General features: G+C 43.0%; 1 protein-coding gene across 2 annotated transcripts in view; it reads left to right on the top strand.

Annotated features, from left to right (window-relative positions):
* EPB41L4B (erythrocyte membrane protein band 4.1 like 4B) overlaps window positions 1–16,294 on the top strand; it is a 472,815-nt gene that overhangs the window by 378,388 nt on the left and 78,133 nt on the right. For both annotated transcript variants that reach the window (XR_012799153.1, XM_075585948.1), the window contains exon 19: window positions 4,312–4,370. Coding sequence is in view for 1 of the 2 variants with exons in the window: in XM_075585948.1 (XP_075442063.1) it covers window positions 4,312–4,370 (59 nt within the window). In the remaining variant the exon portion in view is untranslated. The remainder of the gene's footprint in view (window positions 1–4,311; window positions 4,371–16,294) is intronic.

Genomic DNA, 16,294 nt, shown 5'->3' with positions numbered 1-16,294 from the left:
AAAATTGAGTCGCTGTCACCAGTGGGTGATTTGGGTGTCTACTGTAAATGTATATGGTTGTGTGCATCATCCATGCTGAATAATCTGTTACTATTTTGCAGGTTCCAGAGTGATGGATGGTGCAACAAATTTGTTCCAGTGAGGCCATGGAAATTTCACCCAGGGGAGAGTGTAACATGGCTGAACCAGAATGCCTCTCTGCCTCCTGTCATATAAGTACTGATAGCTACAGGCTGTGACAGGCAATCCTCATTCTGACTCCCTGAGTGACAGACTTGGTGATGTCATAGGAATCATGGTGCAGATCCTGTGCCCTCCCCTTCTGATGCCTCAGGGTCGAAGTGCAAATTTGTAGTTAGTGCTGATCCAAACCTCCTATCGAGTGGAGGTGTGTGACCGGTCTTCTCCTGACTGGGAGAGGGACAGGCATGTCAGTCCCTTATGGGCTGGCTGGCCAGGAAAGATCAAGAGGCCTCAATTAACAGAGAGCCAGTACCATCCAGAAGCCTGGGATCCTCTGACCATCATGCATCCGCTGTGTATAACATCTGCAGTGACTGAACCAGCCAAACAAAACCCTTTGATTTTATATACCCCGGCCTGAGTTTTCAGTCCATTTGGGCAAAGGGGGAAAAAACTGTGTTTTGGTGGGGGCTGACTCTGGATACCCTGGAGCCCACTGAAGTCGGAGGCGATGACACCCTGAGGAACCATCATGATCATCAAACGCTTGTCCTGGTCCCCACAATATCGCGGACCACTCAGCTCTCCTGGACCCTCACAGGTATGAAAGCACCGCAGACACCGGTAGTAACAGCAACATCTTCCAGAGGGTGATTTTTTTGTTCTCCTATGCCATGAATGTAAAGTGAACAATGCAATACTATATTTTTCTACTTGGTACAAGAAAAAAGAAAAAAAACCTATTTGTGAAATAAGTGCAGAATGGGGTAATACTGTATATGTCTGCAGAGTTTTGTATTTGTATTTTATACAGTTCATACTTTAAAGAAACACACACATATACAGATGAACCCTGTTATAGCGCGACCCGTTATAACGCAAATTCGGTTATAACGCGGTTTTCACGTGGCTCCCGTGTAAAAAAAAAAAAATTGTAAATATTTTTTTTTACATTTTTTTTGCACACTGCACACTGCCACACTGCACACTGCCACACTGCACACACTCTCACTGCACACACTCTCACTACACACACTCTCACTGCATACACTCTCACTGCACACTGCACACTCTCACTGCACACACTCTCACTGCACACACTCTCACTGCACACACTCTCACTGCACACTGCACACACTCTCACTGCACACACTCTCACTGCACACACTCTCACTGCACACACTCTCACTGCACACTGCACACACACTCAATGCACACTGCACACACACTCACTGCACACTGCACACTACACACACTCCCAGCACTCACTGCACACACTCTCACTGCACACTGTACACTGCACACACTCTACACTGCACACAATCTACACTGCACACAATCTACACTGCACACACTCTCACTGCACACACTCTCACTGCACACTGCTCACTGCACACTGCTCACAGCACACACTGCTCACAGCACATTGCTCACAGCACACACAGCACACTCTCACAGCACACAGCACTCACAGCACACTCTCACAGCACACAGCACTCACACCACACAGCACTCACAGCACACAGCACTCACAGCACACTCTCACAGCACTCACAGCACACTCTCACAGCACACTGCTCACAGCACACACTCTCACTGCACACTGCTCACAGCACACACTCTCACTGCACACACTCTCACTGCACACTGCTCACAGCACACTGCACACACTCCCAGCACTCACTGCACACACTCACTGCACACTGCACACACTCTCACTGCACACACTCTCACTGCTCACTGCACACACTCTCACTGCACACACTCACTGCACACACACTCACTGCACACACTGCACACTGCTCACAGCACACACTCTCACTGCACACTGCTCACAGCACACACTCTCACTGCACACTGCTTACAGCACTCACAGCACACTCTCACAGCACACCGCACTCACAGCACACAGCACTCACAGCACACAGCACTCACAGCACACTCTCACAGCACACTCTCACAGCACACAGCACTCACAACACACTGTCACAGCACTCACAGCACACTACACCACACCTCCCACTCCCCCTCCCTACCTTTGGTGCCGGCTGCTGAGATCGGAGCAGAGCTGGCATCAGGAGGAGGGGGGGAGTCAGGAGGAGGGGGGGTGTCGGGAGGAGGGGGGGTGTCTGGAGGAGGAGGGGGGGTGTCGGGAGGAGCAGGCTGGGACTCGGAGGGCTGCGTGGGCTATGCCGCAGAGGGCCGGTAGGTGTGGGGGCCTGGGGGGGAAGGAAATGGATGCCGGTGGTGGGAGGTAAGGAGCAGGTTGTGGCTGGACTCGCCATTGCTAGGGGACGTGTAGGGCTTCAGGCCACCTCTTCCTTCCTTCCTTCTCTCCTCCCTCCCGATCAGGCGCGCTGCGGCCATTTAAAAAAAAAATTAGCGCGACCCCGGTTCTAGCGCGGTCGGATCGGGTGGCCCCCGAGGACCGCGCTATAACGGGGTTTAGCTGTATATATATATTACAACAAGACAAACTGCCTGCAACAGACTAAGCAAATAATGAGTACTTAAATTAATAATATAATAACCACTAACGGTGCTAGGGACTAGAATCAATATAACAATGAAATGGAATATCTTTACCCTTTGGACATTTTACGATCACAGTGTGGCATGGATGGTCTCATGGACTATGGTAATTGATGTGAACTGTTAACCATTGTTGATCCCATACTAACAGTCTCTTTTTGGTACTGTGCCTGGTTTGCCTTGATTATACCAACTGCATTTACGGTGTATGTATATGTAACGGATTTTCTGGCCTAGCTTGACCCACCCAATCTCACATTGGCCCCTGTGGTCTAACCAGTCCCCATTACATAGTAGTGTCTGGTGTTGCACCTGTTGGCAACAGGACTCCTGAGTCTCCCGCATGATGTTGTGTGGGGATTGCCAACCCAGACAGGCAGCGGAGGTAGTGTGCATGAGTCCTAACTATATCCAGTGCAGTGCCTCCACCTCATCAGGATCTCTGCGTCCGCAGGAAGATGTGACTGATGAGGAACTCCTCTGTGGTGCCTCCTCCTGTGCAAGAACTTCACACCCACACAGCAAGGATTTATTGAACTTGAGCATCTTTATTGTAGTTGCGGTATGGGCTAGCTGCCCCTCGCAGTGATGAACTCAGCCACACATCTCGGCGTGTTATCCCTTCAAAGGTACACCCTCCCAATGGAGTGGGATCCCCTCTCCCCTCAGGGAGATCACCCCTGTGCCACGTCCCTGGACACAGTATGGCATTGATAGCTTGATGCTGATTGATTTAGAATAGGGCCACTAGTTACAGCACTAGCGCCCTCTTTCCCCAGGTCTCAACGCAGACCTGCTCCTTACTCCAACAACACTAACTTTGAGCAGTGCTGTGCCTTATATTTCTCATCAGGAGGCAGGCACATCTCTGATGTCACTAATGGTGGACTCAGAGTATGTAGCCACTCCCATCCACACATAGGGCACCTCACCAGGGTGCAGTCCATTTTACAGCATGGCTACATATATAATATATGTATTTGGCATCGGCATGTATTAGGCAATTTGGTGCATGTGTTATCTATGCTTGCTGTGTGGTTTTATATTTACTAGGGGTGAAGCCGACCTTGTAGGTTCAAGGGGTTATTGTTAACCCCTTGTTCTACATATATTTTGTGCTTATAGGCTTTTTTCCCCTTGCCTTGGGTATTAGGGGTCCATCAATATCTTCATAGGGTATTTCCCCTGTCTAATACATATTTTGTCACAGGAGGATGTCAGGGTTTGTTTTAATATTTTTTTGCATTTTATGTTTGATTATCTGTGCTGTTAAATAAATCATAATTTTCTTTGATATTTGTTCTGAGAATACTTGAGTGCTGAGTTGGGACGCTTTTCTTTTTCTTTTCATTGTTATATATATATATATATATATATATATATATATATATATATATATATATATATATATATATATATATATCAGAAGTTGATCCGGGAAATAGAGACAACACACAGCCAGGTAAGTACAAAAAAACTGTATTCACATAATAAATACACGGCACTGCATCCAACATTTCGGTCAGCAAGAAGTGACCTTCCTCAGGGATGTGCCCATATATATATATTGACTGCTCAAATCTCTTTTCTTTACAGGTTGTGAAAGAGGAAACAGATTTCAGTAAGACTCCCAGCCTCCAGGAAGCTAATGTAAGGTCTGTCATTTCTTGCTCATGGCATTTGTTTAACTCTTTCTTTGTTGTGTACAAATATACTAAATTACAATACACATGCATATCTCCTCAGGCATGGAAACATGCTGGGACATTAGTTTGTAATAGTGTAGATGTATATTCATAACAAAAATCAAATGACGTTTTTTTCAATGTAGTTAACCTTTCCACTGCCGGAAACAAAAGTGAAGGGTGCTTCCGTTAGATTCGGAGTTGGCCACTCTGTCGGCGTTGTCAGCGTGATCAGCTACTATCTTTGGCCAAAAAATTGAACTAAATAACATTTGCTTTTGAGAAGATAACCCGAGATGTATTTAACTATATCTTTTGTCAAGTTAGATGTAGCACTAGGGCTTTTTGTCTTTTGTTCTATATATGAAGTCACAATCCTAGTAGCACTCCTCTTGACACAAATATATATGCTATACAGTATGATGTGGTGGATTTGGGGTCTGAGCTTACAGGGGCTGTGTATGTTCGATCAGCTACTCACAAACAAGAAAGGGCCCATTATGTAGCTGGTACTTTACAAGGGCCTCTGGCGTGCTATGCTCCATGCTGTACCAGTTATATAGTATGTAAAGAAACAAATAGGTAGTCAGTACTACGAAAATCGAAATAAAATCCCGTAATTGTGCACGTGGGTAGGGGGGTCTCACAAATCCTCACAAGATATACTAAACACCACAGTGCCCACGGCACTCAAAAGACTGCAATTCGCATTAGTGAAGCATAAGGCGAAAACTCAAATTGTAATCATTAACATCAATAAATGGTGAAAAAACACAGTCAAGGTAATGCTATGAAATAATGTCCCCCACATTCATGAGAAAGCCCCTCAAACAATGGGAAAAAAGGGTAAAAAAACAAGGGACAGACAGACACACCAAAGCAGCAAAATAACTTATCAATGTCCGTGCTGAGACTAATATAAACCAGAGCAGCTACAGTATAATCAGCTACTAAACACCAAGTGACCATAAATAAGGTGAAAACTGGGTGTTTAGTAGCTGATTATATCTGTCCTGGTTTATATTATTCTCTGCACTGACATTGATAAGTGCTTTGGCTCCTATGGTGTGTCTGTCCCTTATTTCCCCCCCCCCTTGTTTGTGGGGTTTTGTCATAAGTGTGGGAATGGGGGACATTGTTTCATAGTATCACCTTACCGGTGTTTTCCATCACTTGCTGAGGACTTTTCACCATTAATTGATGTTAATGATTAAAATTGGAATTTTCTCCTTATGCTTCACTAATGTGAATTGCAGTCTTTTGGGTATTGTGGTATCAGGTATATGTAAAGTTTAATATATCAACAAATCAGCAATGAAAATGTAGCTGTTTATCCTACTGTATAACATGTTCAAAACTAAGTTAAGAAAGAAATGTAAAACAATGAGTTATGCGCATGTTTTATCTCCATGGCACTACCTTTTTTTACATGGGTTTTTACTTAGCTTTTTTTTATTATTAATCATTGGAAGCTAAGCAGTGCTGAGAAATGAGCATAAGTAATGCACAACTTTAAAATGTTTTATTCATTTTTGTTACCTATCTTGTTCTTAGTTAAGTGAGCAGGGAAAGTTTTCTGTCAAATTGTTCAAGTCCTTGTAATCCTTATTTTATAACACATTTTTGTATAAATGGTATTGGGTGGTTTATGCTGTGATGGCATTTAAAAAGAGTGTTTTATGCACAAGTTTTTTTTATTCTTAGTCATGTGGTGGTTGACCATCAAATTTGTTTGCTGCAGTAAATACATATCGATAATGTCATGTAATGGGTTATAAGTTCAGCTTCTTACTTACTGTAATCTTGTTGGACCATTGCTTTACTAACCCTTTGAACTCAAACCTGCATGTGACTCAAACGAACCATAAGAAAGCTTGTACAGTAGATCACAAAACTGAACAGCCTGTTGTTGCCTCAAAAAGAGTGCAGAATCCCACAATTAGTAAGGCACAGTTTGATATCAAGAAAGTTAATTGTCACTGGACCGGAGCAGGCCAACATTTTGCACAAGGTTGACTGGAGCCAAAATATTCCTAAAGGCTGCATGTTCAAATATTTGCCATATCTGTTTATCTGGAAATCAACATCCCTCATGGAACCTGTCACCCTTTGTTGTTTGCAGTTAAGGAACGTGCCCATTTAAGTTATTGCCAGTTGTATGGGTCAGAGATTGTTCCCACTATAGAATGGGTGAACGCATTATTTTTGTAGGAGTTTTCAGTGTTAGTTATTCCGGAGTGTGTTTGGATTGGCCCAACCAGAAGGTCCCTAGTGCATTCCTGATTAGATAGGTATGGAATAAGTATGCGGTACACAGTAACGGGTTCCTAATTTAGCAACCTGAAGTGTATTCCATAAAGGTTCAATTAACAAGGTGCATTACTGACTCTATGCAAGACACCGCCAGTTTATCCCTTACTGCAGTTAACAAGCCAAGTACCTCCCCAGCGTAAGAGTGAGAGCTACAAAGGGGAAGAAGCCCTGGTAAATCCAGTACCTCCCTAGCAGAGGATTGAGAGCTACAGTATAAAAGGGATAAAGTCCTAAGTATTATTATTTCCTATGAGTTATCAGACAAGTATGAAGTACTGTAAGTCAATGTCTGTGACGGATGTCTAATAAAGCACTATATGTTGTTTTTTTAAAGTTCCTCGTGTCCATCCTTATTACATTCAAGCATCCACACCAAGCATGCCTGAACAAGTATGAGAGAGTAAGCACTGAATGTATATAGATAATCTGATGTAAACTTCTTTGGAGCAGGGTAAGGAGGGTTAATATAACTATCATTAGTAACAGTAATAATAGCACTTCATTAAAGGAAATACTCTGTCTGCATTTCCTTCAAAGCTCCTCTGCAGCAGGAGTACTCCCTCCTTCTGATTCTTGGCTGTCTTACCTTCTGATCCCCGCTCCCCTCCCGAACTGACCAACCAAGTTCCGCACCCGACTAGTATAATTTGCACCTCCCTGGCCCTCTTATGTTGGTCTTATCCCGTCACTGCACATCTCCCCTATCGTCCCATGCACATTCTTTCAATAATTCAACCATCACCCACTACAGCTTCCTCAGGATCCCATTACCCATGGTATTAAATTATATGTGTCAACACCATTAGAAGAGGGAGGGGGAGAGAGAGAGGGAGGGTGGAGAGGGAGAGAGGGAGAGAGGGAGAGAGGTTGAAGAGGATGGACAGGGTGGACTTGATGGACGTATCTCTTTTTTCAACCTCATCTACTATGTAAGATGAAGAGGATTTATGGGGGTGATTTTCTGAGGAGTGTAGAAGTTGTTGGGAAAGGTGTGTACATAGTGGTCAAGTGTATAGGCACAAGCATGTGGAGGGAAGGAGAGATGAAGAAATGTGGATAGGAGGAGAGTGGGGAATTTGGAGAGAACAGACAAGTTTACAAAGGAGTGAGGAAATGGCAAACAGAAAAAGCAATAGGGAGGGCTTAATGAGATGTAGGGAGAGAGGTCCCAGGTATTGGAGGGGATGAAAGGGTAGAATGTGAAAGAACAGGTGTATAAACAGACGTGGGAGAGAAGTGTTGCACTGATGGTTAAACAGCAGCTTACAAATTTCGTCTTTAGATTGAACAAAATGTCAGGGCATTTAGAAAGCCAAGTTCTCAAAGTGGCAGGGTTGATGATGAAGTGCAGAGTCCAATTCTTGTATTCTTCACCTCCAATTCAACTCCAATTTGAACTCCACACCAACATTAGATACAGTATTGACAGTACAAGGCCATTAAACAAAGAGACATACTGTACATACATTTATCTCAAACTAAATCCCACTCATTCTTCCTCCACAACATTGCTTAAATCTGTATTTTCCTTTGTCGCTCTATATATATGTACACATATCGCCATCCAGATACATAGTGCTTTACAATACACGTGACATAATTTTATAACACAATGGGAATAAGGGATTCAGAAAAAAACAATAGAAAAAAAGGTCTCTAATGCATGCCCTCATTCTCTTCCATCGTTGCAATTGGAACCTTCAACTAGATGGTCTTCCTGCCTTACAGCTCTATTTGTCACATATCTAATTGAGCATTGTCTCTTTCTAAGACTATCTCGGGCTGACTCTACTGGAAATCACTTTAATAGTTTTCTACAACATCATTATCCGAAGGCTCTGCACTCCCCTTTGCATCCTTATATCTTAGTTCCTTAAACATTCCGCCACTTTCAGTAAAGGTTCTACTCTACAATCTCGTTTCTGCTAATTACCATATTACCTCGATTCTAGGATGCCCTTTTTCTCACATTTTACAATCGATGTCATTGAAAAACGGATATGGTTCCTGTACCAATATGGCCACTAATGCGTGTCAAATGAGGAGCACATGATCTCCTACGAAGCGGAATGACGCTCCTAGAACGCGATGCTGCCAACCCTAGCGCACTGCCCATAGTGCTGAGCAGGAGGATGCTGTTGCCCAGTGACAGGCTGAAGGTGCCTTCAATTAATTTGTCATTGCCTGTGCATGTGCATAGAAGGTATCCCCAATTGTCACTTAAAATGTCATCAAAAAGACTTCACTATAATGCAGTATTGAAAGCAAGTAAAAAACAAATTTTCTGTGCATTTAATGCAGTGTTCCTTTCCCCCCCCCCTCGAATATTGTTATTAAATCAATGGTGCATCTTGCAACCAATGGTGTCTTAGAATCAAGGAAATACGGTATTATGACCCAGACCTTTCAAATTTGCTTTTCTTAGAAAATCTCTTCCTCACTATTCGCCAAGCTGCTTTTCCCAATTTCTTCAAAACCCATCTGAAAAATAGTGCTGTAACTATTGTGCCGCTAAACTAGGGTTGCCCGCTGTCCCATATAGAGATGTATGAAATTGTTCCGTGGAATTTCACGAGCTTTCCATTCAAAATCCATTCCGTGGTGTAAAATCCGTTGGCAGATTTGTTCTAGTTCCGATCCGTGTAGCTCACAAACCGCCATTGGATACAATACACTGGTGGATTTTACCAATCCAGCCCATGGATTCTGCAATCTGCTGGTGAATTTTAAGAATGTAATCCACGGATTGGATTCTTAAAATACACCCGTGGATTGCGGAATCCGCGGGTTTTTATTGTAAACGAGAGAAAAAAATCCAGAAAGGGCAAATCACCCTTTTTCGATTGATCCACAGAAATCCACGGACCAAAGGAACTGGCCAATCCGAGGCAGATCCAAATCCACCCCAAAAGAACGCCCATCTCTTGTCCCATACATAAAGGTCTTTAAGTCATTGAATTGTCTTATTGCCCCGGAAAGGTCTGCCGGGATGCATAAGTGACCCGTATTTTAGTGCCTTGATGTAAAATGGCTTAACTTAAAATTACTATTTCAATCAGTCATATTTAAAATAATAGATTTCTACTTGGAAGTCATAGCTGCCTTTTCCAATAGATGTTGCCTTACTAAATGATTAAAATACAAAACTTAGGACACTGCCTGGTTGTCTCATAATACCATGACACCCACCCCTATATGCGTTAGTTTTTCTCCCAACCGCTTGCTGCCTGTTCCGTGCGTGTCTTTCCCCGCCCTTACAAGTGCAGAGATGATAAAAACCAAAGCTGGAAAACAAACAGAGAGAAACAAATAGAACTAAAGAGTTTTTTTTATATTGTTGCATACAACTTATGTGTTCGAATGTGCAATAAGTAAATAGATTGTATAATATTTTTGTATAGCAATTTGAAGGTCAGTCATTAACTCATTATGACATCACACGTTCATACTGTATTATAAAAACGTAAATGTGGCAACCCTACAATAAAACCCAGCAATGCAAGGGGGGCCCAAGAGCACAGGGAGCCCTGCTGGCGCTGGAAGTTGGCCTAGAGGTAGGGCTCAAGTTCCTCGCCAGCTGCTTTTGATCTCTTCTTCCTGCGGGGGTAGGGCCTCCAGTGGAAACAGTCAATCCCTCCTCCCCCTACCTGTTCCCCCACCCCCCGACCGCAGCAGCACTATCACCTCCCCTCCCCAGGTAAAAGTGTGTACGACTGTTGTGATTGAATGTGTGTGCATGGGATTGAGTGTGTGGAGGGGAATTGAGTGTGTGGGAGTTATATGTGAGGGGAGAGCTCTGGGGGAATTGAGTTTGTGGGGGGAGGATTGAGGGTGTGTGGGGCGGGGGGGAATTGAGTGTGTGTGTGCATGGGGGGGAATTGTGTGTGATTGTGGGAAGGGGGGTTGAATTGAGTGAGGAGTGGGGTTGTGTGAGGGAGAGAGGAGGTGGTGGAGAGTGAGTGAGGATATAGAAAGAGAGTTGGGGGAGAGAGGGGGCAGAGTAAGAAAGGGAGTGAGAGAGGCGGGAGGGAGCGGGACAGTCTCTGCTCCCACTCACAGGTAGCCTCCCTCCAGCCAGCGTGCACAAGCGCAGAACAGCCTCCCGTGAAGAACCACATGGTGCGAAACGTGTATAGGTCACGGGAGGCTGTTCTGCGCTTGTGCACACCGGCTGGAGGGAGGCTACCTGTGAGTGCGAGCGGAGAGGAACTTCTGCGGTGCGGTCACTGTGTCCGGACTTTTGGTGGTCGTGCTTGCCATCTGCTGCCTCTCACGGTTAGTAACCCTTCCCCTCGGCGTGGTTTCTTTACCAGGGTGCTTGCAAGACTTTTCTATACAATTGTTTTATGCACTTTTTGGTATTTGTGTACCCTGTATAGAATTGTTCTCTAATAGACTCTCTGGGGGGTGTTCCCACTCACGGGGCTTGTGTGGGACTGTTATTGTATTGTTATAATTATTCATCTGTTCTTTTATTTTTGGTTCTTTTATTGTATACAGTTATTTATATGTAATTGTTATATTTATTGTATTAAACATTATTTTATGGTAATCTGTGGTGTGCTTTGCATACATTTAGTCTTTTGGGGAGTTCCCCCTTTGTTGGGGGAGTTTCCCATTCATATGGGGCCTTTTGACGAGTGACCCCTGACGTAGCTGCAAACGGATTACGTCACTACATTGATTGACAGCACAAGCGCAGAAACCTTGTTGATTAGTTTTCACTGCTGAAAAGCCATCTTTTTTAGGAAACATTTCGACAAATCTTAAGCACAACTTTATACATCTCACTATACTCTTTCAATAACATATGCTTTATTAAACAATTAATTTACATTTACTTAAATTTTTCTCCTTTGTAAATAAAACCCAGATTGTAGACTCTTTGGGACAAGGACTATTTTCTCCAAATCTTTGATTTTGTTTGGTGCACTTTTCTCCATACAGTATTTCTCTGTATTATGCCTGGTATGAAAAGATGACTTCAAATGTATCAAATAAAATATTCCATTGAAAAGACTATGATTTTGTCTTTAATAAATCTGGTGCCATATTTTGCCCCATCATTACCTTGGTACATACACCCCAAAGTAAACATGTTTTACTTATTTGTCAGCACTATTCATTTTGCGTTATATATCATTGTTTTGACCTAGAACAATGAAATTATTGTCATAATTGTGCTCAACTGAGGATTAGTTTTATTTTTCTAATACAGTAGTTAAAGAAACACTTTATGAATCATCACTCATTTCATAGGCAAATTCTTTTTTGTGTTATTAAAGCCTTCATGGCAAATAACTTTTTTTTTTTTTTTTTTGACCTTTTTTTTTTTAACTGGTATTTTATTATTTTTCAACACATAATAGGAAAGGGGAAGGGGGGGATACATAAAATAAAAAAAGGGTGGGTGGGGAAGGGTAGGGGAATACATCCGCAATGGTCTCCACGCAGGGAGCACACAATCAGTTGTACAGTAAATATACATACACTTTATAGTATAGGAGTACAACCAGTCTGGCTCGTAAATATCTCTGGCTTCGCAGTTTAGGTCAGATTCGGGTTTTGCCATATATAAGTCGCCCAAGGATCCCAAGTTGTCAGGAAACTATTAAATCTATCATGAATCAAACTAGTGAGTCTCTCCATAGCCATAACCAGGTTCACTTTTTGAATAACAGTTATGATTGGTGGGGGGGTCATTCTGCTTCCAATGTTTTGCTATCATTGCTTTTGCGACCGAGAGAATTTGCATTATTAAGTAATCTATCCTCCTTTCAAGGCCTTCTATAGGTTTTAGTAAAAGCACGGTTTCCATATCCCAGCTCAGGTCTAAACCTGAAACCCCTTTTTATTAATCTTCTAATTCTTCCCCAGAAGAGAATAATCTTAGGGCATGACCATCAGATGTGTTTAAACGTGCCAAGCTGTCCGCAGTTACGCCAGCACATTGGGGAGGTTTGTGGAAAGAATGAGTGGAGGCGTGCAGGTGTATAGTACCACCTATGGAGAATTTTCAGGTTTGTTTCTCTGACTTGTATAGGTAACAACTCCCAGCTCCAAAAATAGCGATATGGAGACTCTGAGAAATAATCTGAGAGACCCAAAGATAAAACATATATAGAATATATGAAGTCCAGAAATGGTTCTAAATCCGCAGCAGATCAGGTCAAAAGATCTTGGGCAAATAACATCGCATATAATGTACAGTGAAGGACTAAACTGGAAGGGAAAGATGGACCCAATGTGAGAATAGCTAGAGAAACTAGAGCCAGCCTTAAACCGTACCCTTAGTGACTCATTACCATGAGAATCTCGGTCCTAGCTTCTGCATCCCTTAATGTCCATAGATATAGAGGTAAATACCTGTGTCCTTATGGTAAAGCCTTGTGGATCCCGCATGCTGAAGCTATGGTGATACCGGAGCCTCAGACCGTCCGGGAAAAATCCAGGCTGCTCACGTGGAGGTGCCGGTCTCCTCTCGGCGTTCTCCCGTGATACGTAGCGAATAGCCGGAACCTGCGCTGCGGAAGTGCGTCACTCCAATCGTGGGGCAGTGGATTGAAAAATCAAAATTGGTGGAACAGCAGGAACCCAAAAAAAGCACCGATCAACTCACCAGAGGTAGCAAAAATAAAAAAAGTTTATTACATCACATTGTTAAAAACAAGAAAAACAGACTATTAGTCTGTTTTTTTTGTTTTTAACAATGTGATGTAATAAACTTTTTTTATTTTTGCTACCTCTGGTGAGTTGATCGGTGCTTTTTTTGGGTTCCTGCTGTTCCACCAATTTTGATTTTTCAATCCCTTGTTTCTCTGACTGCTGAGCATCTGGAGGCTCTGGCTATTCTATCATAAATTTCATCCCAGTCCTCGTTGTCTATAGGTTTACCTATATCTCTTTCCCATTCGGAGATATTTTTGCTTGTTTGGTCGCTATACTGGAGGATTAGGACCTGATAATATTGAGCTATCGTCCCTTTATGATATTCGCCTAGCTGGTACCAGCTCTCAAAAGTGGTGAGGGGTCTGATCCAATTTTCCCTTGGTTGGATAGATGAAACGTAGTGTTTGAGTTGCATGTACTGAAATACTTGCGAATTCAAAACACCATATTCCTCCATAATCTCTGCAAATGTCTTAATCCTGTTTCCCCTTAACATCTTTCCAATAGAGGATAGCCCCTTTTCTTCCCATTTGATTGGTGTAATGGGCGGAACTCTTGATTGAACCTAATCGGTGTTAGGGGCGAGGGGATTGATGAAATCTGCTTATATTTACAGTTTTTATCCCAAATGCGTAGAGTGCGTGTTAGGACTGGATGGGTTTTATAGTGTTCTGCTCTGTGTTCCTTCTTTATCCATAAATGGGATGCTATATCTGTCTGCCGCGCTTCCGATTTCTCTATATCTACCCACGGTTTCGTACCCGGGGTTGCAGACCAGAAGATTAGTGCACTCAATCTAGCCGCCTCGTAATATTTGGCTAGATCCGGTTGCCCTAGGCCACCTTTGGACAGGGGAAGCACCATAAATTTTTTCTTTATTCTCGGCTTTTTGCCGTTCCAGATGAATTTAGCTATCTCACTCTCCAGATCCCTGATTACACGTGCTGGGACTGTTACTGGGAGTACATGGAATAAATACAATATTCTTGGTAGAAGATTCATTTTAATTGATATAATTCTGCCTGACCAAGATATCTGGTGTCCTGACCATTTTGTTAGGTCTTTTTTCAGGGTTTTGATTAATTCTGGGTAGTTTGCGTTATATATTTCCTCGTATGTTTGTGTGATATTCACCCCAAATACTTTAGCTTATCTGTTTTCCATTTTATAGGAAATTTCTTTTTCAGCTCGTTTTCTTTTTCCTTAGTTATAAATAAGCTTATAGCTTCTGATTTAGTATGTTAATTTTGAAGTTTGAGAATTTGCTAAATTTGTCTAAGGTGTCGAACAGACTACTTAGGGATGTTTCTGGTTTTGTCAGGGTGAGAAAGATATCGTCCGCGAAAAGAGATACTTTGTAGAAGTTATCGCCTATGGGAATACCTTGTACTTCAGGGTTTGATCTTATTCTGGAAGCTAGAACCTCTATACAGATAGCAAACAGCACGGGTGACAGCGGGCAACCCTGCCGTGTACCATTGGATATCTTAAAGGGTGCTGATGTATAACCTGATGTGCGGACTGTAGCTGTTGGTTTTGAGTATAGTGCTGCAATGCCGTTAATAAAAGTTTCGTGGAGGCCCACCTCTCTTAGCACATGGAACATAAAAGGCCAGGCCACCCTGTCGAATGCTTTTTCAGCATCGAGTCCTAATACCAGTGTGGGGCGTTGTTTTGTGTTGCTGTTATGTATAATATTAATAATCCTGCGGATATTATTTGAGGCTTGTCGTTCTGGGGTGAACCCTACTTGGTCTGGGTGTACCAAGACGTTCAAGGCCTTATTCAGTCTGAGGGCCAGAATTTTTGCGAACAATTTTATATCCGTGTTTATCAAGGAGATGGGTCTGTAGCTGGAGCATAGTGTAGGGTCTTTCCCTTCTTTGGGGATTACTATAATTGAGGCTGTTAGTGATTCGGATGGTAAGACTTTGCCTCTTAAAATATTGTTGAACCATCTGATCAAATAGGGTTTCAATGTGTACTCAAACTTTTTGTTATACTGTAGAAATTCGAGAACCCATCCGGGCCCGGGGCTTTAGAGTTCTGAAGCGATTTAATGGCGACCGACACTTCCTCTGCGATTACAGGGGCTCCTGGGTGGTTTGCTTCTATCTCGTCTATCTTGGATAGTTTAGTTGTTTTTATATAGTCCTCTAACTCTGATGTCAGATCTATACTTGTATGGTCCTGTTTTGTCAGATTATATAAATTGTTATAGTATGTCACAAACTCTTTATTGATCTCCGCAGGATTATATGTCAGCTTGTCGTGTCCGGCCTTTATACTGTATATATCCAGACTGGACATCTTGTTACGGAGTTTGGCTGCCAAGTATTTGTCCGCTTTGTTGCCTTTTTCATAGAATATTTGGTTTGTCCAGCGCATTGCCTTCTCAGTGTCCTCTACTGTATCATTATATTTTTAAGCTCAGTTCTGTCTTTATCAATTTTTGCTCTAACTTCCTCTGTGGGGTTTCTTTGGTAACTCTCCTCGTTCTCCCTGATGCTATCGTTTAAGCTGTTTATCCTTTTATTTTTCTCTCTTTTCCTATGTGCAGCGATGCTGATTATTTTGCCTCTGAGAGTGGCTTTGTGAGCAGTCCATAGGATGCTCTCCCCTACTTGGTCGTTATCATTTATTGAGAAATACTCTCGTATGGCTGCCCCTATCACTTTTTTGGACTCGGGTATTCTGAGCAAAAGGTCGTTCATGCGCCAGCGTGTGCCGGGTGGTTTCTGGTGTAAATCCCTTAATACTAATGTAGCCCTGGTCCCCTTGGGCTTCCAGGGACCCCCCTCCTTGCTGGCAGCGCGGTCACGGGTGCCGCCTGAGGCAGAAACGGACCCGCCGGCTGTTCGCAAGGGTTGGGGCCGCAGCAGAGAGCGCTTCGAGTCTTGGGAGGCTCTGCG

Source organism: Ascaphus truei, chromosome 2 (genome assembly GCF_040206685.1).
Source record: "Ascaphus truei isolate aAscTru1 chromosome 2, aAscTru1.hap1, whole genome shotgun sequence".
NCBI lineage: Eukaryota > Metazoa > Chordata > Amphibia > Anura > Ascaphidae > Ascaphus > Ascaphus truei.
This window is presented reverse-complemented; position numbering and strand designations above follow the sequence as displayed.